At 45.6% G+C, this 27,631-nt stretch overlaps 1 protein-coding gene and 1 long non-coding RNA gene across 5 annotated transcripts in view; one reads left to right on the top strand and one right to left on the bottom strand.

Annotated features, from left to right (window-relative positions):
- The window catches only part of ISM1 (isthmin 1), a 43,755-nt gene extending 34,486 nt beyond the window's left edge, over positions 1–9,269 (bottom strand). Inside the window, exons 1-2 of one of the 2 annotated variants that reach the window (XM_083828897.1) lie at positions 8,889–9,021; positions 7,929–8,413 (exon numbers count right to left, since the gene is read on the bottom strand). In XM_083828897.1, the coding sequence (XP_083685023.1) occupies positions 7,929–8,413; positions 8,889–8,898 (495 nt within the window). In that variant the 5' untranslated portion in view covers positions 8,899–9,021. Of the gene's footprint in view, positions 1–7,928 lie in introns of both variants that reach the window. The other variant, XM_083828896.1, reaches the window with a different exon arrangement.
- Positions 8,232–22,535, top strand: LOC310896531. 3 transcript variants are annotated; one of them, XR_014581576.1, is made up of 4 exons: positions 8,243–8,367; positions 11,268–11,503; positions 16,626–16,709; positions 19,869–22,535. It is a non-coding gene; the product is annotated as an uncharacterized lncRNA (long non-coding RNA). The 3 variants fall into 3 exon arrangements; XR_014581577.1 differs by lacking the exon at positions 11,268–11,503 and having other exon boundaries at positions 8,232–8,367; positions 19,869–22,534; XR_014581578.1 differs by lacking the exon at positions 8,243–8,367 and having other exon boundaries at positions 9,247–11,503; positions 19,869–22,534.
- Positions 22,536–27,631: the final 5,096 nt, after the last annotated feature.

Raw genomic sequence — 27,631 nt, 5'->3', positions numbered from 1 at the left:
AAAACAAGGGCAAAAGGATAAAGGAACCGCCCACACCAGCTCCTCTGACCAAGTATTATACTGCTGCACAACTGACCAATGTGGCAAACCATCACTTGTTACAATGATAAGTTACGTTTTGCTTTGTTTTCTTTCTTTTTCTGGTATTTCAAATTGAAAATACATGGAAACACCAGCACTGGAAAGGCTCTGCTCTTACGGATGGGTCTATGAGCTCAGTGTTCTATTTCTTGGAAGCCTTACTCATCCAAATGTGTTCAACTGTGACTTTTAACCTGGCATTTTCTGTCTTGAAAACTTTTAAAATCAGTATCCTGAGGGCACAAGGGTATTACAATGCAACAGTAATCACTGTATTATTTAATACTTCCTTTTGCAACTTACTAAAGCACTTTCTATTTTTCTGCTGTAAGCTGTCACTTTATTATCCATTGTGACAGTGTCTACAGCCTCCACTCATGCCTGGAGACCTATTATACTACACATTGTTTGCAAGCAACAACAACAACAACAAAAGAATCTCAACCACAAAGAGCCTGGGTTGAGATTTCAAAAATAAAGGAAAAAAATAAAATGCATCACTGACCTAGATCTGCTACTACTGAAAAATAATGCTTTAAAAAAGTCAGCTTTAATGGAGAACATAAGTTAGTCAACTCAAAGAGCTTTTGATTAGTGTAGTCTTAAGGCAGATAGCAAGATATGAATCTAGCAAAGCAGGCCAAACAAGCACCAAACAACACTGCGAACAGCACAAGTGAGGTACAGCTGGGTACCACCACAGGCGTTCACATGGAAGACCAGTAAAATGCACAGAAAAGTGTGCAGCAGCCAACTCTGATACTTAAACCTGGCACAGCCCCTAAATCTCGTCTGTCACTATACTTTCAGGATATAAGCCCAAAGAAAAACCAGCTTGCTTCACTTTTATAGTTTATGTTTGTGTAAGAAAACATCTAAATTGCCTGCATATATATTTGAAGTGTGAGTGCATTTCAAGATTGTTTAATGACTTAGGAGAATGTAAGCATCAAAAGAGAATGGCAAGACAATTTCCTACCATTGCTTGCATTCTGTGCACTTTTATATTGTGGGGAAAAAAAGGAAAAAGAAAAAAATAAGGAAATTGTTAAGCATGAATATCTACAAACCTGTGGGAAGGCCAAGATAGAGTAGTCTGCATCGTTATCACTACTACTGCCTCACACAAGGTGAGTGCATGGGAGCCTGTTCCCTGTTTTGATTTGGGCATTTCAGCATCAAGTAAGCAGGACTAAAACCGGTGATGTTTTGAGCAGAAACCTGTGGTTACTGTGCTGCAGCTGCTTTGCAGCAGAGATGTGCATGGGGCAGGGCCTGTGCCGGGCACCACTTCCTTACTGACCTGTGAGGGTTTCCTCGGGCGGGCTCTGTCCCGCTCGCTGGCAGAGGAACCATGGCCAGAAGGTGGCTTCTTCCCAGGGGAAAGCAAGAGCTGTGCCACAACGTGCCTGCTCCACTCAGCGAACAATGATGCACTGGACGATGTGAGCCAGGCAGCCTTTTCACCTCCAGTGAGGACTGCAGCGCGGCCCCGTAACCAGAGAGAACTTCTGTCCAACAGAGAATGAAGTGAGGTTGGGCAGCTCTGCAACGGGCAGCCTCTGCACTTCACTTTGTGAGGTTTTCAGATGCTGCAACACAACACAGCCAGAGTTTTCACCTAATCTTTCACTGCTCCTTGTTTTCTTTAAAGAAGTTTTTCCCCATTTTGGAACAATGAGGCACTGGTTATCAATATACAGATGCAGACAAAAGAACAACTGCTGAATTCAAAACACAGATCCCAAGTTACATTTAATACTGCTTGAATTGGTTAAACAGATCTCTCCCCAGCAAAACAATTGCAAAGCAGATCAAGGTGTTGAAAAGCTTAGCATGCTGAAGCTCTAAGTACTAGGGATGGGTTACCTATTAGCAGGTCGTAACGTCTGTGATAAAATCACAGGGGAATACACAGTGACCAGCTCCTGCCTGACAGTAAAACGATGATGAAATTGTTGGGGCCGTGAAGACCAACAGCAGAGCTCCAAGCCAACAGCAGAGCTCCAAGCCGAGGCCTCCTGTCTCTGTGGACAGCTGGTGTGAGGAAGGACAGAGCGGGGAAGTGCAGCTGGACCTAAGGACCGACAGCCTGAGCAGGAGGAGCGAAGGAGAGCTTTCTGTGCCCATCAGATAACAATTAGGGTCAGTAGTTGCACTGTTGTACTGCTGTCATACTGCTGCTATAGCTGTGATGGACTAGCTGTGTTCTTCCTGCGCAGAACGGGCTTCTGTTTACACGATGAACAAAGGCTGCAAAATAAAAGCTACTTGAGAGCTAGCGCTGATTGCCCACATTAGGTGAACCAACATAAGTGCCAACCCTGCTCCTTCCAGGATCTCTTTGTACCCATGCCTTGTCTCTCTATTCCAGTCGTCACCAAGGAACATCATTAAGGCTCTGGACCTTCTCAGGAACCAGACTCAAACCTACCACTCTTTTTACTATTGTTAGTCAGCCACCCAACCCTGTTTGTAGGGCTCAGAGCCACACGTTAGCAGGCTTCCTTTTAACCACTCTCAGCAAAGCCCCAGCATGAATTTAAGACAATGTGCACTCCACTTTTTTTTTTTTTTTTACACAAATAACCCGATACTATAAAGAGTTGGGAAAAGATTCCCAAGTCTTGCTCAAAACAGAAATAACACATTACAATAGACTCATCCGTATAAGGCACTAGGAAAAATCTGCTCCGGGCTATAGTCGCAGAGACAAAATTGAGATGCACCCTCTGATTTAATGCCAGGTATTTATCACTGATGACTCAAGATGAGCTGTACAATAACTGTTAGCTGCTGAGCTGGAGAGAAGTTCAGCAAAATATGTCTCATCCAAACATCTTGGTCAAATCTAATGTAGAAAAAGGCATTTGTACCTGCCTCACAGTGCCCCTTGCAGCCATAACTAAATACAATATTCCTGGATTCCTGTTCTAAATTATAGCAGCAGTCTTAGGTACTAAAAAGGCTTCCCACATCCTACCCTGAAGGTGTGGCAGCTCTTTTCCACTAGGGATGCTTTTGTTTGCTGGGAAATGAATCAATGGGATAGGTGTGACGCTTAATTAATATTTTCTGGAGTTTTCCTGGAGCCAGGTTTGGCAAGTGGAAGAACATCTCTGAGGAGCCACGGACAAGAGCAAATGCTCCACTCGGAGCAGCGGTCTCACTCCTTCACCCTTGTTTCCTGCTTTATCCTCTGCTTCCACACATGCGGCAGCAGCAGCACACGTAAAGCTAATCACCCTTCCTTCCCCCTAGATCCTGGAACAAGCCACAGCCCACTAGCAAAACCACTAAAGAGCACACATAATTCTCTCCCTTGGGACATGAGTGAATGAAGTGCACATGGTGTAAGTCATTCGCAAGGCTTAGTGCCTAACTGGAAGAACATATGCTAATGGTAAGGGTGAGCTTTAGCTAAGAACCTCTACAGCAAAGCCTGCTGAGAACAGACAGGTTTTACTATCACTGTCAAAAAGCACGAAACAGAACATCCTCTGTGATGAGTAACAACCTCACCAAAAGAGATTTGGGTTTTCAAAGTATCAGCCTGCTTCACTCATAAGACACCTGCTCTAAAAGTCATTTGTGTAATGTATAAACTGCTCTTAAGGCAGAGGAGGGTTTAGTGCTCTTATGAAATATATGATGTGTAGTCAGCTATCGGCGTCTTATATAGGCCAGGGACAGTCTGGGAAACGTGAATGCAAAACGTTGAATCAACAATTTTTCAAAGATGATTTAGAGGACCAGTTCCTATTAAAGCTAACCGAATGTAAAGCTCCAGAGCTCCAAAAAGCTTTAAAAAGCTCAGTCTAAAACTCTCCCAAAGTAAACAGCTTCACTCCTGCTTGGACTGAGAAAGCCACAAAGCTGAAGTACGCTGCTGCATCTGAATGGAGAACATTTTGCAGTTTGCATGAATCTAGTGCACGGGCCAGCAGGAACATCCAAACCTTAAAAGCACAGAACTACATCTCGGGAAAGGCAACAGACAGCACACCTTTTCCAAACTTCTCGTCATGTTGAGCTGATGATCTTAGGAGAAAATTAGGAGTTCAGACCTGTGTAAGATGCCTCACAGGACTTGGGGAGTGATGTTTGTAAGCAGCAGAACGTGTTTCTACTTGCAGGGCTCAGAGACCATCTCTGGCATGCTGTAATTGCCTGCATGCCCACTGAGAGGGACAAGGAGCATGGAGATGAGAATTAAAAAGCTGTTCGCAGCATTGTGCTTCTTTTCACATTACGTACTCCTTTATGGCCCCAGTTTTATGCACAACTACCGAGTTTCGTGCTAACGTAATTCTGCTGCAAGTACCGCTGTGGAGAATCTGACTTCATGTGCTACGGCGCGTATTGTTGGTGGCGGTGTTACCTCACCTACAGGGTCATTTGTCTTGGGGTGGGAACACTGCTTTTCTTGGTGTGCAGTGCCTGGTATGGAAAAATTAGAAGTAATGGGAATAAACTTTTTGACGAATTATTTTCTCTTCAAATGAAAGCAGAGGAGATTTTAGACGATCATAAAGTATTACAAACGCCTTTCAAATGTTATGTGAAGGCCTTCCAGTTAGTTTTAGAACTGGGTCACAAGATAAAAGCATACCCAAGCAGCAGCTTTCCATCTCTTAACAATAGCTTCACTTGCTCTTTTTCAGAAGAAAATGTTTATGCTTATTTCAAAAAACGTACTCCAAAATACTTCCTGTCTGCTAATTAAATTGTACCTAATAGAATTCTCACTGGCAAAAAACAAATCTCCCAACCCTCCCTCTCCCACCCCCACCCCAAAAACCTCCTTTTTTTCTTTGGTGGAGATAGAAGAAGGGGATAAAAGCTGACTGAGGGAAAAAAACAAACAAAAAACTGATTCCCTCTCATAACTCAAAACTGCCAGATATTTTACAACTCTAATTTGGATTTCCCACTTTTTGTTAGTTTACCATAAAACCAGTTTTAGCAGCAGCACAATACTGCAGTAAGGCAGAGGTCCAGTGACTGTTTTTGCAGCAGCGAACTGAGGAAGCCTGTGCCTGTATCTCACCCGGCCCAAAGAGCACCAGCAGAGTACATCTGCACTTTTCTCCTCACTGCTGCTCCGCTACAGCCAGCCCCAGGGGCACAACGCTCCAGGAGCTCCAGGGACAGGCACAGCACAGGGAAGGGCACCAAAAGTAGAAATAAGAGTGGGGAAAGAATAACTTTTTAATTTTAGGATGGAAGTTCTATTTGAATTTCTTTCATCTATCAGCATTTGAAACATAAATGAGAGGCAAAATAAATAAATAAGTAAATTCTCCGAGCCTATCCTCTTAAAATCCTTCCATCATTTGTAGGACCAAGAGTGGCAAAAAGAGAAGCTCTTCCTCCCATTATGAATCTGACTATGTGCACACAAGTCTCTTAGAGTACTTGAATCTCCATCATTATTTTAAGATTAGAAAGGATTCTTTCTGAACCAACTTTAAGGGAAAAGGTTCAAGGGTATGCTAGGTTTTTGCTTCTTTGTTTGGTTTTCTTTTCTTTTTTAACTGGGACTAACACTTCATATTTTCTTTCAGACACATAGGACCAAGTTCTGACTGCTTTATTCATGCAAACTGACTTCACAAATCCTAAAATACCATGCCCTCCATTTGGTATTAGTCAGGAACAAACACTAACACTTTAACTCTACCAGTAGTATGTTTTTACACAAATTTGCCTTGTCAAAACCCATTTCCAAGCACTTGCTGCACAAAGTAGTTTTTTTCTGGGTTTGCCAGGATGTGTGCAACAAACTTGGTCAACAAAATTTCATCAGATGAAACACTGACCTAATCACTTCTCACAACCCTTTCTTTCCACAGACATAGCAAGACTAAGGAAAAAAAAAAAAAGAAAGAAAAAACGGAAGAAAGGAACACGGCAAATCATGCACCGACTGAACACCTGGCACTTTCTGGCATGTCTGGCAGGAGAGGGTGACAAGCTAGCCAGCTGTACACATGAAGCAGACTTTCACTGTACCACATATGAAATTTATATTAAACCAACAATAGTTTTTTTTTTTTTTTTCGTATAAGCGATAACAACCTGAAGGATGCCCATTTGCTTGTACCGACAGTTTTACTTTCCACACCGATTCTTTACCTGTGGGTGCAATGCACTAGTGTTTTTCATTTCACTTCAGTGCGACCCATGGTAACAGCCAAGAAATCACTCAGCCCCAAAATCTGAGGACACCAGTGCAAACCTCCCAGCCAGGTCTCTATTGCGATGCCCTGAATGGAAGCATCTGCCTGTCAGGGTTCCATTTGCTGAAGCAGGTCACAATATTTTTTGGCTAGCGAAGGAATCCATGAAAGTTATAAAACAAAAAAATGGATCGACTGCCATCTGTTTCACTGATTGCTCTAATCAATATACTTTCCTCCCCTAATGTCTTGTACAGACACGCTCTCTCAAATACGTAACTGCAGAATCAATTCAGCTGGGAAGTATATAAAAATTTTAATTTGACAACTATCAAAACACGACAAAAACCACGAACTGCTAAAGCTATCACGATGCTTAAAGGCACAGACTTTCATTAAGCTATCTGTAAAAAAAATAGAACCGGACAGAAAAACATTCTTGAAGTCACCAATCAACAGATTTTGATGAGACAGTGTGACAACACCCGAGGACAATTATCTGATCTTCCTCCCGCTTCACCTTAACTTTACAATAGTGCTCTAAAAAGGGCTCCTCAGGGAAACGGCATCACCCAGAGTTCCCACTTGCCCAGATGTTTCCCTCATTATGTTACAAGCCTGTCAAGAAAAGGCAAATTCAGGGTTATTCTAATGATAGCAAACACCTCATAAAAAACCTCTCCAAATTTACTTTTCCAAGGAACATCACTTTAAAAGGCATTTCAAGTGCCCATGAGGAAAGAAAGCATCATTTATAAAACATTATTACCAGAAATCTTGAAGATATTAACAACAAAAAAATAAAATGTCCTGGAGCGTCAGGCCAGCGATAAAGCTGCAGCCCCAAAGAGTGGCGGCACCTTGGGCCCTTTCCCGAGGCACGCGGGTGAGGACTCCCGGGCAGGATCCCCACCACAGCCAGCGGGGTTCTCCGTGCAAGGAGGGTCTGATCCCTGCTTGGGACCGGGCTGGGGAACCCCCAGACCCTAAGTCCTGGCTGTGGTGAGGGGTTGCACCCTGGGGCCCACCAGCCACAAACGGTGCTCATTACTCTCTATTTCCTCACCTTTTATAAAAACTCTCTGCTGGTGCCGTGATTCTTTTAGGAGTGATAAAAGCGGTTATGCACATTTGGGCTGGTTATGATTATATGTTTTCTGTCAGTGCCTTGCGTGATTTGGTGCTTGTTTCTTTCCTAACACCTGGACGCAGAGAAATGGGAAGAACTTGACCTCGGCACATGCAACTGACCAGCTATTTACAAGCTGTGCCTTGGGATTTGGATGGTTCTGCACCTCTTAGCCCTTTATCGCTGTCTCTGGCCATTTCAAACGGCAACAAAATGTGATCCTGAGTAAAAAAAAAAAAAAAAAAAATACACTCTCCAAACCATGGAAACAGAACCCAAAACAGTCCTTTACCTCTGCCTGGCAATTCCCCGTCGGTGTCTGGGGGTGGGCAGGCTGGAGCAGCCCGGTCCCAAGCACCCACTCACTTTTGGGGCCGGGTGCCCCCCCGGGTGCCTGCCCCGCTCCCTGCCCCATCCCCGGGCTCCCAGCCGAGCCGTGCCGTGCGGCCCCCGGGGCTCCCCTCAGCCCCTAGGGGGAGACACCGCGCCGGGGGGGGCGGTCCGGGGAGGGGATTTCGAGGGATTCGGGCACTCACCTGCCGCTGGCTGTGGTTGCCGGGGCCGTGGGGCTCGCCGCCGCCGCGCAGCACGGTGATGTGCAAGGTGAGCAGGAGCAGCCCCAGCAGCAGCAGCAGCTCGGCCGCCAGCCGCACCATCCTCTTGAGCCGGGCGGCTTTAGGGCCCCGCAGCGGCGGCGGCGGCGGCCGAGGAGGAGGAGGCGGAGGAGGAGGAGGAGCCGCCGCCGCCGTCGCCACCGTCCCCGGCGCCGGGGCCACCGCCGGAGCCCCGGGAGCCGCAGGACGGGCGGCGGGGGCCGCGCCGCCGTCGGGGCAGCGGCGGCAGCAGCAGCAGCAGCAGCAGCAGCAGCAGCGGGGGGGGCCGCAGCCCCACGGCGGAGCCACGTCGGGGCGGGACGCGGCGACGGAGGCGACGGCGGCGACAGTCCCGGCGCTGGCCGGCGGCGGGGGCCGGCAGGTAGCCCCCGAGGGGCCGCGGGCCGGCGGCGTCTCTGCGGGCGGCCCTGCAAGCCAGAGGCACCGTGGGCCGTCGGAGGGAAGGAGGAGGGAGGGAAGGAGGAGGGGGGGCCGGGGCCGGCTCTCACATAGCGGGGAGGAGGGAGCCGGCGGCTGTCGCCTGCCCCCTCGCCGGGGGATGGGGGTGGCCCCCGGAGCCGCTTCCCCCCGCTGCGGTGGCCTCGCCCCCCCCCGGCGCTGCCCCTTCCCCGCGGGACCCCCGGCGAGGCGCCTGCCCCCGCCCGCCCCGGCCAGCCCCGTCCCGACCCGTCCCGGGGCAGCTGCGAGCTGCCCCCGAGGGCTGCGGGATGAGGGGCAGCCCCGCTGCCTCCCCGCCGCCCCCCTTCCTCCTCCTCCTCCTCCTCCTCCTCCTCCTGCTCTCCTCTCTCGGAGCGCTGCCCCCGGCTCGGCGGCGGGGTCTGGGGGCGGCGGGCGAGGGGCTGCGAGAGCTTCAGCTGCCTGCCCTCCCTGGGAGCTGGATACCTGGCTCCATCTCTCCTCTCTTTCCTCCAGCGGCCCTAGTGCTGGCAGGGGCAGCTCCGCACTCTCTCCTGCCACCGTGCGTGCGCGCGTGTGTGCGAGCGGCTGGCTCTGCTCCTGCTCCCGCTCCCGCTGCTGCTTCCAGAGCAACTTTCTCGCCCCCTCGCTCTGTGTCGGGAGAGGTGTGTGTCGGATGCTTTTATACTGCCCTGCCTCCCTCCCCTGCTGTCCTCCCCCCTTCTTGCTCCCCCCCTTTCCCTTCTCCCTCTCCGCAGCTCCTGCTGCAGCCTGCCGTCGCCCCCCCGCCCCGCTCCCCTCCCGCCGTGCCCCTCTGCCAGCCCCGCTCTGCCAGGGCACCCGGCGGCACCCGGCGGCACCCGGCGGCACCCTGCACCTTGCGGGAGCGCTGCCACCGCTGCCCGGTGGGCACGAGGCTGTGCTCGAACGTCCCGTCCCCTTCCGCTGGTCCCGTGTCCCCAGCAGGGCTCGGGCTCGGGCATTTCACACTCCTCGCTTTCCCCTTCGCTGACTGCGTAAGTGCGGTGGGGAAAAAAAGCAACCAGAACAGTCTCTATCAGGTGGGAAGAACCCAAGTTGCAAAGTAACTTATGTTTGGAAATATGTGAAAGTGAGGGTTAGGTTGTCACCTGCTGCAAGTCAGGATCCTGGCACCCGAGCTGATGGAGCTGAGCCCCTTCCGAATGCTGACGGTCCAGCTCGCTGTAACAGGAACAAACGCAGCTCAAATATACTTGAAGCGTAAATAAAGTCACCTAACAAAAAAAAAAAAAAAAAAGGGAGTTTTGGCATCTTTGAGGTTGCTCTTCCACAATTCAGGTCGTTCTATGTGAAAATGAGGACACAAGTGATCATGGCCTGGGCAGGTGTGTGGCGGAGGGGTGTGTGTGACAGCTGGCACCTCAACTGGTATCGAAATGGCCAAATGGGGAAGAAGCGTTCCCACCCCAAAACATTTTCAGCCTAAGAGCGATGCCCTCAGTAGTGTTCCCGCAACGTAAGGGTAGGATGTGCAGAGAGCAGTAGCAGCAGGGACCAAGGCACGACAGGAGAGCCTCTGCATGCGGCACGCCAGGAATCTGGCAGGTTTGGGGCGCGAGCGGTCAGAGCTTGCGGGAGGTTTCTTACGGGTCTTGGTGCCACTGAAGGCTGCGGTCATGATTGAGTCAGAACGATGTCTCGTACCCTTCCAGGATAGGTTTCCCTTCCAATGATAACCACCGTAAAGTATTAGCCATCAGACACGAATATGGTTAAAATAATTGCACTGAATTATCGTTAAAGATGCGACCAAAAGCCACAAAACCCAACCCTTCAGATTTAAGGATTTTTAATCCACAAACTTGGTCTGTATTAGTACTATAGCAGGAATTATGTGCACAAACAACTGCACAGGGTAGGGACTCGCATGTGCATTGCAGTGAGGAATAGCCCTCTGCAATCTCTCGTTGAGAAACACCCGATATCGCACCAGTGCTCGCGGATACGCCGGGAAATCATATGGAGCTATTCCATATTACATAAAGCCATAAAAGCCTGTGGGACTGTCACGTGGTTTTAGAAATTTTTTTTTTATTTTTTTTTTTAACCCAAACATTCCTTGGGCTAATCAAAACACTGAGAAGATAAAAACACTTATGTGCTTCAGATGTCATCACTTGGCCTGGGCTCTCCTCCTGCTGCCATCGCTGCGATCCTGGCAGCCGGCGGCTGCATCCCCGGGCAGGCAATGCCAGCGGCAGCGAGCATGAAGCAGGGGGTGGCTAAGAAGGCAGGCTAGTGAAATCGGGTAGAAAAAAGGCAGAACAATGGCCCTCCAGGTGTACAAAGGTCTGTCCCTAACCCTGTGGCTGTCAGTGGATCTCAGCTGGTGAAGCAAAGTGGAAACTTGGCATGGGAGTTCCGTATCTCAGGGCTCACCAGTGCAAATCGATGGCCAGAGACGGGAGGCTGTAATGTGAAACAGTCCAAGTGACAGCCTGGTGAAAAACACACATGGGTCTGCTGCTGAGCTCTGGGTAATGTAAGTTCTCCCTCGCCTTATGAAAGACTGAACCAAAAGACATCTTTAATCCAGATGAGATGGGCCCGAACTGGTGCGCATTTCCTCATGGGACATTAAGTTTTATGCATTAAGCTCTTGTGGAAAGACAGTTAGGGACAGAGCAGAGCTACTATTAGCAGCAAGCGGATGGCAGCGAGAAACCAAAGCCTCTTCCCATTGAAAAGTTGGCACAAAAGCGGCGCTGGTGTATGGTGACACTGCCTGCATGGCTGTGCTGGGGGGACTGGGCAGCCAGAGCGGGGAGCGTGTGCGTGGGCACTGTAGATGCTGATTTCAATTCACAAACACTGTTATATCAGCATATGACTTCTTCAATGAATCCAGATGACGGAATCACAACCTGTAGGGGAGATGTACTCAAAAGCAAAGGGAAAAACTTCTCCAGGCTGGGCGAGTAACTTGCTAGGCAGCCACCATCTGATCCCTGGAAAATGAAGGCAGGCTTTGCCCTGGGGAGGAGACCCACTGGCAGGCTGCAGGGGATGCTGCTCCCAGGATGTGGTTATGGGCACCCATCAGGGAGGTACATCAGCAGGTGGGTGTTCCTTCGACAGCCTCGCCCCTCCACCTCCAGCTTCTCCCTTCCATTTCTCTTCCTGCTGACAATAAAGTTAGAGGTGGACAGTGCTCAGCGGGGTGCAGCACTCCCAGCCTCTTGTGTATGCAAAAGGAAACACACTGAGCCCACGCTCACCAAAAGAGGGTTAAATTCATGTTTTATGAAGCATTTCCTATAGGACAAGTGCACTACGTGGACTGTTAGTGCAGCTTGGCTGGGGTGTGAGGAGTCAGCAAGCCGCAGTAGCTCAGTGTCTGATCTCCTGCCTCTCCCAAGCCCCGCAGATCCTGCATTCCTCATTGTGCAGCTTCAAAAGGGAGACACGGCTGTACCTGTCATGGCCTTGACCACATGTTGAGGACTCTCTCCTGGGGAGGTGCTTCCGGGGTCCATCAGGACTCTGGTCATGGTCCCATCAACAAAAACTGCACAACAGTTGTTCATGGTCACCGTGACACCTTCAGTGCCCAAGGGCAAGAAGCTGGGGCTGGATTTGCCACGTCCTAGCTGGCATGTCCTGCTTGCTGGTGTTCCTGGCACCTGCACTTTCCAGGGCAAACCCCACCACATCACCATGAAGGCACTCACCATTTGGTGTCACGAGTGCCACGCCTGAAAAACGAAGCATTGCCTAGCTGACAAATGACACTGCAGTCTGGGTGGTCCTGTTGGCTGAAATAATTAGTATGTTAGCTGTACCTGCTCAAGTGTGAAAAATCCTTGTTTTGGATGAGTGCCACGAGGTGACGTCCTTCAAGGCTACTGTGAGAGTGGCTGGAGAGAGAGAGAGGGAAAAATACAGTATGATATAACACAACGTATGGCGCTGTCTATGCTTTATCTCAGAAGTATGGAGGAGGCAGAGGTGGGAGCAGTGCCAGATTAAGCAGTGTGAAGTGCCTTTTTTGTCAGAGCACCACGGCTCAGTGGGGCCCTGCACCCCACTCGTCCTGGTGGTTAAAGGATGCTGGTGCCTACCTGTTTGTCCACTTTGCCCCTTTATTGCCAACCCTGGTATTGCTTCGGGACTGTGGAGGTGTCCTGTCTGTAAGACTGACAGCTTTTCAGACGAGACGTGGCTAGTAGAGCCTTCCTCAGCTCACTCCTCCCTGCGCCCACTCCCAGGATGCTGTCGTTTTATCTTTAAGCCCGGGGGTTGCTTTAAAATTATCTGGGATGAAAACCTGGCTCCACTGAAGTCGTTGGCAAAGCTCCCATTGACTTCAGAGGAGCCAGGATTTCACCCTAAGATGCTTTGTAGATTATTGGTGAATGGAAAGCATACGTCTGGCTTCTCGAGGGTTATTATTGTTGGTGGTGACCTCTGCTCTGACGAGCATTGAGCAAGGCCGGCTGAGACAGATGGCTAAAGCTTTGCCTGCCTCTTCCCCTGCTTCCTTACAGGGACTTTGCTTTACAGCTCATCATCTTGGATGCTCCTTATCAAGGAATACCTTCCTGTCGCCTGCCGGTGGAATTTAATGCCTGTTTGCCCACATTCCCCTTCCCCCAACGCCAGCAGATCAGCAGATAGGAGACAGAATGGCTGATTAGCTTCTAGCTCCAACCTCTTAGCTGTAAGCTGCAAATGCACACATAAGGGTCTTCTTGAAAAAAAAAAAAAAGAAAAAAGAAAAAAGAAAAAAGAATAACCTTCCCCTGCAGGCAACGTAGGTCTTTCTGTGACGCATGGTTCCTTTATCTCGATAAATTACTACTTGAATAGTAACCACTGTCTTTTAAAAATAACTGATTAGCTTAGGGGTCTCCATTTTCCTGCCTCTGCTAGACCAGCGCTTTCCTTCCCGTCTACATATTTTGCCACCAGCTGGGTCTAACGGCTGGGTCAAGATTTCTGAATTTTGCAGTGCCTCGTGTGACAGGCTGGAAATTCAGCGGCCACTTTATTAAAACTTGAAGCAAAAGCAGAAACGTATAATGAGAAGTCTCAATCATGGAATATGGAAATGGAGAAAACAGTCTGGCCCAGTTTCCCACCTGTTATTTATTTTTTTAGTACCAAATTTTGTTTATTTTCCACTCGCCCACATTTTCACTTTTCAACATGCTTCACGTTTTTGTACTGATGATGTGCAACTGCACTGCAGCATTTGCCAAGATGCGGCAGTACGGGGCTGTGGGAATCGGCATACTGGGCAACATTTTTCAAAAGTGCCCAAAGAGCCTCAGTTCTGCTGACATTCAGAAGCGCTTGCCACAAGGCATTTTTGCCTCTTTAGAGAAACACAGCGAAACCAGCAAACTCCTTTCCCGCAAGCGCAGTTTTATTGCTGCAGAAGGACATGGGTTTTTAGCTGAGGCGGGCGCTGCGAGGCTCAGCCACCTGATTGAGTTACCTTGGTTGAGACGCAGCCCCTCAGCCGAGGCGAATGCCTTCCCGGCGGTTTTGCTGGCTGCAGTGCCAGGCATGTGGCAGAGCCGGCCCTGCGGCCTGGAGCGGGGAGGCAGTCTCACAGTTTGGCAGCAGAGAGGCATTAAATTGGCTCACCCATTAAGTTGGCTCATCCGTTAAGTTGGCTCGGCCAAATTCATCATTAAGTTTAAATTATTACATTTAATAATGAATAAGGTGACAGCTCACCCTGCGCATACCTACGCAGGCCGTCTGCGGGTGCATGGCAGCGGGTGCTGCAGAGAAGGAGCTTTACACGAGCACATCTGGTGGGGCTGAGAGCACAGCCAGGAGGTTCGGTTCTGCTGGCCCAGCTGATGGAAACGGGTTGTACGACCGAGGCTTGAGCAGGGCAGAAACTTCTGACATGTCTTGTCCTGTGTTCAGTGGTGTAGCAGATCAGCAGCATCTCTGATAATAATAAAAAAAAAAAAAAAAAGGAGAGAGATAAGTAGAGCAATTCACACCTTCCACACCTATGGTTTCCAACCCCTTTATTTCCCCAGCAAAACCATCACACTGCTGGATTGCTACTGGCCTTTTTTTCAGGGCTACGTTTGTGACACTGGAAGTGGGGAACTTAATTAAAAACTAAAACAAATCAGAAAGCCAGCTGAGCGGCTAACGCACAGCCCTGCAATAGGGAAGAGAAAGGAAGATTTCACAGCAGATGCACTGATGGTGGGTGAGATGAAGGGCTGTCTCCCCCCAAAACAAACAAACAAAAGAACAGTTTAGCTACCTCCATTGCAGGGAACCTTTCATTCCTACAGAGAACATATATAGAATATAGCTCATGTGTTGGTGGCTTCAGGTGGTGTCACCTGGCTTCGCACAGCTGATCTCACACGAGAGGCAGGGCGCTGTGCTGGAGCCCCTTGCTGGGCTGGCAGGGCTGAAGATTTTGCCACTCTGGTTATGCCTCCCGGTTAGGGGCTCTTCAGGCGTTATATTTTATTTTCCTTACTACATCAGTTCCTCTCCTTGATGGCTGATGCTCTGGATTTCCTAATATCTTTGTGCAGTGCTTTGGCAAGTCAGAAGTATACCACATCAGTAAAATGACCATTTATGAATCCTGCACTCTAACGCCTGTAACATTTGAGTGCTGAATTTACACTGACATGTCTCGGCTCAGTTTCGAGCCAGTGCTTTAGGAGCTAAACAGCATCAGTGATAAATATCCTCTTCTTTTCCATAATGGAATCTCCAGCGAATACTTCAGAAGAAGTACGTCACGTTGTGTACTGAACCAAGTGGAAAAATGCCACAGTCCTGTCATTACAGAGAGACTTTGTTTAACAAAAGTGTCAGAAACATGGAGCAAGAGGACAGATTTTCCCCTGCTATTTACCTCTTTCTCTGAGGCTCTGATGCTGAGCCCATTGGTACCCCAAGTCCAAGCCCAATGACAAATGGTATAATCCCTGCAGAGATGTCTGAATGATCTGCTACATTAGCAACAGTCTTTCAAAACATGTATGTTCACTGAGACGCATACACACAAAAAAAAAAAGCTCTTATGGAAGTAAACCTCTCTTCTGTAGGGACTGTGGCAATGTGCTCAGTGAAGGCATATCTGTTACACAGCCATTTGGCATGCTGCAAGGAAACAGCAGGAAGAGGCTCATAGTTATTACTGCAGGTGAAGAAATCATTTAAACCAGTACATGTGCCCCTTCTCTCTCTCTCTCTCTCTCTCTATTTTATTTTTTTAAGTTGCTGAGGCCTTAAATTCATTTGTACTGGACTAAAGATGGGCAGTTGGCTTAGATATTCCTAACACCGGAGCTAAAGTGCAGGCTGGGTTTTGTGTCCTCTGTTAGCACAGCTTTTAACAGAGCAGAGCCCAGGTTTGCGATAGCCTAGAACCAACAGTTAAATTCATAACAGCAAACAGTGGTAGAGTCCCTGTGAAATATCCCAGGCAATAGAGAATGGGATTAATTTGAAATGTCCCTTTAACGGATGATGATATGTTAAATAAAGCAATGGAGAGGAAAAAAAATAAAAATAAAAATAAATACAAATAAAAATAAAAATAAAAATAAAAATAATAAAAATAAAAGAGAGAATCTGGGGCCTTTCAGCTCAAGTATTTAAGAAAAACATCCTCTGCTACCCAACTTCAAACACACTGTTTGGGAAACAAATGTGTACATTGCTGGTGTTCCCAAACACAGTTTGGACAGCAACAGCTTCACCTGCTGTCCACGATGGGACGTGAAAGTCTCAGTGGTCTGGATGAGGTGACCAGAGCACAAAGTGCCAGAGCATCTGCAGCCTCTGCACACCTGACGCCTGGTGCATGCAGGTGATGAGCGGGAGGAAAGCAGGGGCACCCACCAGTGCCCAGGGAATTCACATGGATGTGTTTCCTGGTCCTGCTGGAGGCAGACATTCTGGATAAATTGCTCCAAACTGGAGCCACAGGGCTGGGAGGGAGCGAGGGAGAGTGGGTTGAATGGATGACACACTGCAGATCAAAGCATGTGTTTGTTCAGGGCAGCTGACCTGTCTGTAGATGTTCACTCCTCACCTACCCTGAAGATAGCAGCAAAACGGCACAGAACAAGCAATACCTGGAGCTCCACCTTGCTGTCTGAGACAGCTATTTGCTGCTAATCAACTACTTTTTTATTTTTTCTTTCTTTCTTTCTTCTGTATTTACTGATAACATCCCAGCACAGTGAAAATCAGCTTCAGGAGGTGGTGTAACTACGCAAATCCTCAAGGGAGGAAGGCTTCAGAAGGACTGGTGGAAAAATGGTAAGCATCCCTGCATAACAACACAGCCCCCTCTGATCAAGCACAGTCTTTATCCTGCTGCGCTGACTGTAACTGCTGTCCCTTATATGCCGTAATATCACTTCATAGTTTATATGTTTCTAGTGCATTTTTTATGCATAATGTCATTTTCCTAAAATGTGGGACGTATGGGCTTACTGTTGCTATTGAAGATGCTGGTGGTGGTTGTTTTCTGGATAGTCCCCTGGTCTGAGCAAATGGCATGGCAATCGGGCCAGCCCCTGCCAGTTTTCCTTCCAGCGCTGCCTCTTCACCAGGTTAAGAAACACTCAAGTTGTTCCTAGTGCTAAACCCACCGAGCAGGTGGTTGATAAGATTATTGGCTCAAGAAACTAGAACGTTTGTGACTGGTCCCACTATAAAAGGAAATTCTTTCCAATGATTTACAAATAAATGAAACTTAGTGCAGGCAGGATCAGACCTTGTGCACCAAGGATTTTTTTTACTGTATATGGAGACACTAAAGAGATCTTTTTTAAACAAGAAACAACCTGAAACAGAATGAAAAATTGAAAGAGAGAGAGGGAAAAAAAGGAAAAAAAAAAACCAAATTAACCCTTTTTGACTTCTGGCGTTTAACCTCAAACAGTTTTTTTAAGCAGATCCCTAGGGGGGTTCGTCTGTAAAACGCTACAATTTACAAGTGGGTTTAAGTACAACATGTTGCTTTTCAACCGCAGGCAGACAGGAAAAGATCCAATTGACACCTGCTTCAGACAACAAATGGGGCACAAAAGATAAAACTCATTTCAAAGGGTCTATTTGTTTGTCTCTTGTCATGGATTAAATCCGGGGGCCACTATTTCAGGATGGATTCTGCTCCCATTCCAGTCAATGGAAAAAAAAGCCTATTTGTGTGAATAACGCAGAACCAGCCCTTGGCAAGGAAAAGAGCTGGTTGTTGCTGAAGTTTTACTGACGATTCTGTAGTAAGCGAGGATATGGTGCTTCTGAAATGCTCGATTTGCAAGCCAGATGTTTGAAATATGAATATTCACACTTGCAGAACTTTAAACAGAATGATGAAAGTTTACTGAAAAACAAGTGGGAATACAAGAATTTTTTTAAGAATGCAAAGTACCACAGTGCTTTTTAAAAATAGGTTTTCATTTATTTGATTCGAGTCTAACTCAATTTAGAAAATTCTTCCTGTCTAAAGCAATTTTTGTGTGTGTGTGGAAGAACAGAGAAAAATCGCTGAAATTATGCTTTTTAGAAATTCAAACCAAATGAAAAAAAAAAATGGATTACCTTGTTGCCAGTAGTTTCATTAATGGAAATAATGAGATGCTGAAGCAAATGCTCTAAATCATCAGAAGTTTCAACACCCTCCCCCCCCCACACACAGCATGTCGCGGGGCTCACCCAGACACATGCGTGCCCAATAAACCCTTTGCACTTTCGGTTTTGGATGCTCCCTGGGTGCAGACAAGGTCGTGAGCAGCTCAGCTACAACCCAGCTCTGCCTGTCCAAAGGAAAAAAAAATAAAAAAAAAATAAAGAGAGAGAGAGAGAAAAAGCCTGACATGAACATTTTGGCAGCTCTTCGCTTCAAAGAGAACAGAACTTCTGTCTACTGCTTGTTGTCCTTTGATTTTTCATGGATGTGGTGGTGGATGGGGTTTCCAAATCCCTGTCCCTGCCAAACAGCAAGCCAGGTTTTGTCCTCAGATACCTGCCTCTAATCCCTTGGATTTGTGCTGAGTTTGAGCCACGCATAAGCTTTTGCCTGTGTATTTAATCACTGGAGGCTGGGGGGGAGCGGAGCCTGGACTGTTATCAGCCATTCTGCTCTCATGATTAATCTCGTAATTACAAAATGAAGTCAAAGCAGCTCCAAAGAGGAAGACAAACCCCGGTAGCTGCAGGCTTCAGCTCCCGGCTCCTGCGCTCTGAGCGCTCGCAGCCGGCAGCGCTGGCTCGCCTGCATTGGAGAGGCCAAAAACCTGCGTGTGGGAGCCTCGTCTGCGCTGGCATCTGCTGCTGCAGGGTACCCTTAGCTTGGAGGCCACTGCTGTCAGCTGAGGCTGCAGAAACTGGGCCGGGCAGATGACCTGCAAGCGGCCCAGAGCCCCACTGTGTTGCAACAGAGCACTGATTCCAGCACATGCACGCAGAGAAGGCGATGGTGCACAGGGGAGTCCTAACTCTGAATTTTCTGCCTCTTGTAGCCCGCGCCGCAGCCCCTCCAACAATGGTAAAATTCCACTAGCAAATAATTCTGTGCTAATGAGAGTTTTTAGCTTGCATTTACTGAAATGCTTTAAATTGGATTTCTGCCCCTTTAGCTCCCAACAGTTCCTTGAGTCTAAACAACACACGTTTTTGTATCAGATGAAACCCGTGTACTTAAATGCTGTGGTGCAACTGCCCCCTCTCTGCAGGTAGAGACGATGCACATGTAGAGGACATCCCAATTCACAGGAGTAAGCTATACCAGTATAAAGCACCTTTTGCTGATATCTCACCTTCATCAGGACTTTCACTAATTTAACAGCTTCGGTTAAAAAAAATACTAACTGAAATAGAAAAACTATGTGTAAAGCAGGTACAGGACATAAAAGTTCACTAGCACTCTTCAGCTGTTTCAGCAAAGCAAGAGATAAAGCCTACTCAGCCCTGCAGAAAGACTCCTACCAGTGATTACTTATGAACTCAACAGTCATAGCGGAGAGGACAAAAGTCTACCACTGCCTGAAAACAATTTAAACTGTAAAAATCCCAACCCGTAGAACAACACACGCACACAAAGTAGTCTTCAGTTGGAGCAAAGCTCTCTCGATTGCCACACCTGTTAACAACTGGGGAAGAAGCTGAGAAGTGATGTGTTAAATTTGGCAGATGAAACAAAACTGATAAAGCTAAATAAAGCTGAGGGAAAACAGGAACAAATTCCATTCCAAATAGACAACACGGCAATGAAGAAATTCACGTAGAAGAACCTAGCAGAAACAACATGGCAAAAATACTCCCACACACTGCTTTGTGCTAAGGGAACTCTACCAACCTGGGTGCCAATGTGAACAACAGGGAACTGTCTGGGGAGAAGCACTCAGAATAAAAAGCTGTGATGCTTGGGGAGAAAATAATGCTGAAAATATTCTTTTGCTGTCATTTCAGCCAGCGCGTTAAGCATTGACTTTGTCTCAAAACCAGAAACCGGCTACAGAAAAAATCCACATGACAACCAGGGTCGAGGGAACTTTGCCACTTGAGAAGGGACCCAGAAGGACGAGGAGGAGAGAACGGAGTAGACGTTCCAGTGGACAGCATAATGTCACATTAAAATAGCCACTGCTTTACACAAAGGGAAATGACCTCCTCTGTACTATTGGATGGAGACAAAGCAGCATCGTTAAATGACATGACATCTGAAAGCAAAAAGGAGTATGCTTTTTTCATAAATAATGCCTAACACTGTAGAAATGAGTAGAGGGGTTCAGACTGAAAAAAAGCTGAAACCAGAACAAAAAAATTCTCCGCAAATCTAAGCATTTTTATGAGACCTAAATTTCTTCCATTGATAGCATAACATTAGCTAAATCAGTGGTTTTCCATCTTGCTTTTAATGTGGATTGCTGCATTTTTTCACTAGACATATAGATCCCTGGGCAGTTCCTGAGCCTACTGACAATACATTTGCTTTTCTTAGCTGCTTGTTGCTACCCCACAGATTCGTAAGCCTCAGGTTGAAGATCTCCGTTCTAAAGGATTTCGGTCCTTGGAGCTCAGGATGCAGTCATCTCAAAACCAATTAAAAAAATAAACTAGTGATGGGAATGGAAAGATTCTTCATTTGGCTTAATTATCTAGGGCAAGGAGAAAACATCCTTTCATCCAGGGCTTGCATAATTGTCCATTATGGGCTACAGTTTTGGCTTCTCTAAAATGAGTGTCAAAACTCATACTGAATTAAACGGAAGAGGGATTTGACCCATAAGGATTCAGACCTTTTGAAGCATCCGATCTGTCGATCATTGCCTAAAAGATCCTGGGAAAAACAGTTCACTGCTTTCAATGCCTGATAAGCCTCTCTACACTCCCTCCTCAAAAAACCACATACAACCAACATCTCAAAAATGAAAAACAAAAAACCAAACCAAAAACAAAACCCCATCAACCCAAACCAACAAACAATTAAAAAAAACAACCAAGAAACCTGGACTGACTGCCATCTCCACAGTGCACATGTGCTTTTATGAGAGAAAATAAGTTTGCCTATTGCACAAGTAATTTGGGGGTTCTTAGGTTCAGGAATGTATATACATATATATCTTATTAAATGGTAGTAGAGTATGGGAAATCCAGAAACAATCAGCACTCAAAAGACTGGTCAAGGCTATCATTACAAATACAGAAACCAGTCTAAGAAACCAGTTATAGTCTGTGTTAGGCTGGTGGAATGGATTTTAAATTAAGTTTTAGCTGGAATGTTTGTTTTTTTTTTTTTGTAGTTATTTTTAGATTCAACCATGTGAGAAGCACATGGCTCCATAAATACATCTCCCTCAAGAATAAGTTAATGGGGTGGGGTGCGTGGGAGGAAACAACCTAAACAATTCATTTAAAGTTAATAACTGAGTTAAGAATTTTATAGCTTAATTTTTTAAACATTTGTCATTAAAGTGTGATTGACTTCTGTAATAACATACACACATATACCAGCAGCGCATGGGACAGTCGACTGATGGGAGGATTCACGCAGGCCCCTATTAGCCTATAGCGTCCCTGGCTTCTTCCCAGAGCTGAGAGAGAGGGAAATTATTCATGAGCATTTTGGTGCCACTGGGGTAGGCTCTGGCTCTGAAATACCCCATACAGGAACCTGTCTTTTCCTCTGCTCATTCAGAGAGGGCTTGGGGAGAGTTGGCCTGTGTAAAACCCTCCAACAATCATTTCAGAAAACTGTGCATAAGAAAAAGGTAAAGAAAAGAGCAGTCATGTGCTAATGTTTGTATGTTTCTACCCAATACAAGAGCGTATCTAGGTAGAGATGAAGATGATGAAGGGCTTGTGCAAGTGAACCATACCACGTCCTCAGAAAAGGGACCTCATTAGTTGGAATGGCAATGAGCTGTGTTTTTTGGTTTGCTGGAGTCTGGATTTCATCTCCCCGCCGTATATGTCCAAGTGCATATCTGACTGTGGACTTGTTTTTTTTTTTTCTTAAACTCTACAGAGAAGTTTATCTTCAGTTACTTCTACTGTGGACTACTTGCTTTGCCTCTTTTCAACCTACAGATCAAAGACTTTATATAAAAACAGTGCAATTATGACTAAAATAAACACTTTAAACACTGTTACTGTGATTTCATCCAGACTTTTTTTTTAGGTTTGTATTAACACTCAAGTGACTCAATCAGCATTGGTAGCAATAAAATACACATGATAATCCCCTGCTGATCCATCATTTGTACCAAGAAGACTTAAGCGATGCAGCTTGTATTTTATTTCCTTTTTCTAGCCTCTGTCGAAAGTACATGCCCTTGTGCAATGTACATGTGATACTTAGAAATCAAAAGAACAGCTAATTAATTACATCCCACCTCCTCATATGGAAAATGGATCTAAACTAGCATCTAAAACACAATGTGTTTGCTTTAAATAGCCAAACGCAGAGGGACCAGAGAGATCTGTGGGGAATTTTTGGCACCATATGAAGATTCTTTCAGCCCTCGAATCCCCCACCCTTGAATTCTGTGGTGGGTTAGTAGGGAAAGGATATAAAATTGTGGAATTTTTTTTAAAGGCTTTTCTCTTTGTTTTCTATTCTCCTTGGCTGCGCTGTTATATTTTAATACCGTATAATAGTAAGGAACAAGGAGGGTCATTCAAAAATATTTTTTAATCTTTATTAAAAACAGAACTGCCTTTTGCTGCCGCTGGACCGCATTTACCTACAAAGTCCTAAAATGGCTGAAAGGACTGCAACCATAGCTTCTACTTAGGGGTTTTGAGGGGTGCCAACCCAAGTCTGAATGACTGTAGGCAGTGGAGAATGCCAGTCTCTCACTAAGTTTTTACATGGTGCTGACCACTTCAGTGTCGAGGCATTTCCCCGGGGTCCAAAATTAGATACCAGCATTGCTCTTTTACTTTTGAACAAAAAAGATGCTTTGCTTTGGCCTGACTTTTTCCACTTAGCCCCCCTTTCATTAAGGCATATTTAACTTTAATTCACCATGATGGGACAGTAGCATGAATTTAAGGGCTTTGGTGAATGAGGAAGGGATTGCTCATGTATTCAGAGCTACAAAGTGCTGCAAGAATAAGAGATGGAGTGAATGCTTGGTCTCAGTTGTGATGTGACTTTGTTCTCTTGCTTCTAAGACATTTGGACTTTTTTATGGCCATATGCATATTGCACTTTCAGACTTAATTTTACTGTCTGCATGAGAAAGAAGGAGCTGTAAAGGCCTGAAGGAGGCTTCTGGAAGGAAAGAGAAGGTTATAGGGAATATGAGGGCTTAGAACACAAGGTTTAAGAATTCAAAAGTATTAAGGCTGGCCCAGCCTGCTCCAGTACAGGTGGTGGAATGCCTATATTAGCTTTTCCTTCCTCTGCCATGCTGTTCAGTCCCAGCATCTATGGCCATTAGCACAGACCAGCAATAAAGCCCCAGATCACTGGAATGAATGGGTTTCTTCCACGTGTGAGGATTTCTACTGCTTGCCCATTTTGTAAAGGATAACGTGGTTCCCCCCCCCTCCACCCCCAGCTTCCATACCATGGGCAAGATCTCTAACTTCTATATAAAAGAAGTTAAGCTCACTAATAAAACTTATTGAGATTAAGCAGATAATCCAAATGTCTTGCTTACTCATAGAGTCCCAGCTACTGTGAGCTGAATTGCTGGCATGATCTTATATACAATGTAGAACAACTTGGGCTGCTAGGAACACTAGCAGCTACACAAAACAGTCTGGGACAATTAGTGGAAAAAAAAAAAGAGTAATTAAAAAGAGTAAAAAGCCATGCTAAAAATCACATGAAACATTATCATTAGAGCATACATGATCATGCTCTTCATTGTAGTTACAATGAAACATTTTTTCACCTCAAAAAGAATGGGGAAAAGACTTCTTGAATAAATACCACATATCCACCACCAAAATAAATGGATCGACAGCATCTTGTCCTGAATTATCTTGGGAAAAAATATCCACAAAAATTACAGAAACATCACAGATATGCAGAGCAAGTATCTTAGACCAGTTAAAGTATCTATTATTGCTTGTTTTTATCTGTCTCTAAAGGGAAGCTACGTTTGACCTCTAAGGAAGGTCAACAACTTAATTATTGTACTCAAGACAAAGCTACTCTGTGCACAGGAAATGAAAGCTAAAGAGAAGCACTTCGAAAAGAAAGGCGTTTTACTCTCTTAAATAAATGAGACCCGCAAAATTCAATATTGTTTTCATACTGATCAAGACTTCTGGCTGGATGCTAAGTGGTGTTCACTGGGTAAAGACAGGAAATCCAGGAGCCTTCCTGCCTCTGCAACACAAGTGCTAGAGCAGGGCAAAGCAGCTCGGAAGATAGTATAGGAAAACGGTCTGCATGGGTGCGGGCTGTCATGCCCATACTTCGTTAAATTGTCACATCTACTTGCTTGAGAAAACCAAGATGCTTTCTAGAGCTTAAGAATATATTTTTTCCAATATTTGTATCCAGTTTATGGGTTACAAGTTAGCACCTCCATAGAAATGACACAACAGTCTTCACTGCAGAGTGCTGCAGCTTCTCCTATAGTTAACAGAAACCATTCACAAAGGGCACTGTAACATCCAGGCTGCTTTTGCTGAGCACTCTGCTTATGGACTGAAAACCAAAACCAACAGAACCCCGCATCATAGCTTGTCCTATTCCCACCCTGCAGCAGAGCCAAGAAGCTCTTCTCACCACCAGTATCAGCCCTCTCCACTCCAGCCTACTCAGATTTCGAAATATCTTCCTGATGTTATATGGGGGAGGGTGGGAGGTCCAAGAGGGTAAGGAAATCCCTTCCGGATCCCTACCTGTGGTATATCCCTATCTGTGGGGCTGGCTGATGCTTACTTTTAGCAGCTTACCTGCTTGGTGATGACCCAACAGGATTATATTTTCCGAGAGTACCCTGGTGATTTACAGCTTATGTTGCACTTTCAAAAGTCAGGCAGAATTTAGGAGCCTGCATTAAAAAAAAAAAAAAAAAAGGCAAGTGGAAAATCATTAAGAGGACCTGTGGAAAAATCAGCAGGGGTCATGCAATGAGAGGCTTAATCCCGTCTCACAAGGGAAATGACTTTAGGTTGCACAGATAACCTTAACTCTGACATTTCTTACCATCTGAATACCTGACAAATTCTTTGGTATATAAAAGGAAGAACAACATGAGCTGCTCAGTCCTGAAGGGTTTACGAGCTTCAAGAGAACAATGATCTTTCCAATCCAAGACCACCATTTATCCAACAGATCTTTAGTGATATTTTGAACATTTTGTCTGCTACACAGCCTTGTTTCTTCGTTTACAATTGGCAGAACAGCCCTGAAACTAGACCCCTCATCAGGTAATTGATGTGATAAGTGGCAATGTTCACAATCGCAGGATCTTTGCTGCAGATAAGGCATTTCAGATCAAAAAGCACCAACTAAGTTTCCAATTCAAAATTGGATACTTCCTGCCTGTTCCCAGCTATTGGGAAAATGCAAAAATTGTCCCAAGGAGCCAAACTTTCACTGAAGTCTGCACAGTGGCTGAGAACTGAACGGTCTGGCTAACAAGAACGACCGATTATATAAATTTAACACAAACAGATTTTAGAACGGCTTGGGCAGGATTTATGTATGTCTGCATGTATGCACTGACAAAGCCCACAGCCTGTATCTGGGCCAAGGCTTTCACAGTCACTGCTTCCAGGATGTAAACTGTCATTTGTAGCCTTTGTTCTCAAATATATGACCTTGCATTTTGCTGTTTTAAAACACATGTTCAGAGGAGACTAGTTTACCAAGTGATGCAGTTTGCCTTGCAGACTTGACCCATCTTGTTTATTTACCACTATGATGTATCTGCAACTTTTCCAGCAGCTAATTTAGTTATTTATTTTTCTTTCAAATCCTTGATATCGATAATGAATAGCCCAGGGACATGAAAGAATCATTGCAGAGCCTTGATAAAAATACCCTCCTGACACCTTTCCATTCTGATCCATCAGTTTAGTTATTTAATACGTGCTACATCATAGGTAGCAATGTTTTAGAACTGTTTTGTACAAATACAAACTGCAAATATCAAAACTATACTGACTGGTGTCATTTATGTCACCATCTCTTTAACTAGATTGTGACTATTTTGCTCATCTGATTTTCTTGCAGTTGTTTTGGAACTGATGTCAGGTTAACTAGCCTATATTTACGTGAGGAGTCTGGGAAAAAGGGGTCAGCTCCATCATCCTTTTAAAATAATGAAACATTTGTTCACTTCAAGGTTTCTGGAATTTCCCTAGTACCTTACGAAGCAAGAGTCTCAACAAGAGATGTTGATATAAAGTACAGACTGCTATAAGCAAGAGAAAAAATCTTGGCCTTGAGGCTTGGAAACAATTTTGTAACTCTTGGTTTCAACCAGATCAGCATGGAAATGGATAGCATTTGTTCCTGTGGATTAGCAATCAGTCCTGGTTTTGATTCTGATGTATTCGGCTTCCTTAGAACTACATTAAATTTCTGCAATTTACATCCATCTATAATCTCCAATGTCAAATTACTGAGTTGCACTGACTCCAGCAGCAGCATGATGTGGCATTACCAAGCACTACCTGGTTTCCACCTGTTACAGTAAATTTCCTGTGTTCGCACTAAAGCTGGCCCCAGCTTGCAAATATCAGCACAACTTGCCTGAATTGCAGGTTTTTATTAGATCTCCTGAAGTAGGCAGTTTCTCCTGGTTTCGAGTTTCATTAGGAAAGCTTTGCTTCAACCATTTTTAAGGGTAATGGGGCATCACCACACCTGTTAAAAATGGAGACAAACTGCTCATCCTTCAGCAGAACATCACTACATGGAGACATCACTGGGAGACTGTCTTCGAAAGCAGATTTTTTTTATTTTTTTCCTCCCTCAATCTAATTTTGAAAGCTCAGAGAGAGAGTCTTAGCCTTTTTCCTACCATTAAAGGAATTATCTCCTCCACGCTTCTGTATTTTCAGGCTGTGAATACGTGGAGCCATTTTTATGGGACAGCAGAGTTGCACTGAAGTCACAGAGTGCTCTCAGAAGGCCTGACAGGTAAACAGATGGCAAAGAAAGGGAGTTGCTAGATACCTTATCAGTAGATACAGCTCTGAGGAAAAGCATGAAGTGTGCCCTGAAGTACCCGTACCTATGTCCAGTTGACATTTCTCCCACAAACACTGAAGGGGAACTTATTCCACTGAAACGTCTGCCTGTCTTTTAACACTAAAGCCATCTGAAATCAGATCCTTAACTCTAGAGGAAAAAGGATACTTAAACGCTGATATTATATTAGGAGAAAGCCAGCAGGAGAGAGAGCTCTTTAGTTAATCACCTGTCTTTAAGAGACTCCCATAGATTTCCAGAAAACATACAGTAAATTCAACTGCTTTCCCTCATGCTTGTGAACAAAGACGTAGTTAGAGATCCATCTTTTCTTCCTTCCTTCCTTCCTTCCTTTCTTTCTGTTATTAGCGTACATCATATCTGTTTGCTTAGGACATGGTTTTCCTTTCATCAAGAAGTATGGTTTTCACAGATAGGCTATTTATATGGGCGCAGGGTCAATCTCTGCATTTTCTTCCACCCCTACTCTCAACAGAAAGAAAAGAAAATTGCATAATAACAGAATAGCCTTCACCACTACTTTTAGAGCTGATCCAATATC

This window comes from Anser anser, assembly GCF_964211835.1.
Source record: "Anser anser genome assembly, chromosome: 3".
In the NCBI taxonomy this organism is placed as follows: Eukaryota; Metazoa; Chordata; class Aves; order Anseriformes; family Anatidae; genus Anser; species Anser anser.
The sequence above is the reverse complement of the archived record's forward strand: the minus strand, read 5'-3'. Positions and strand labels throughout refer to the sequence as shown.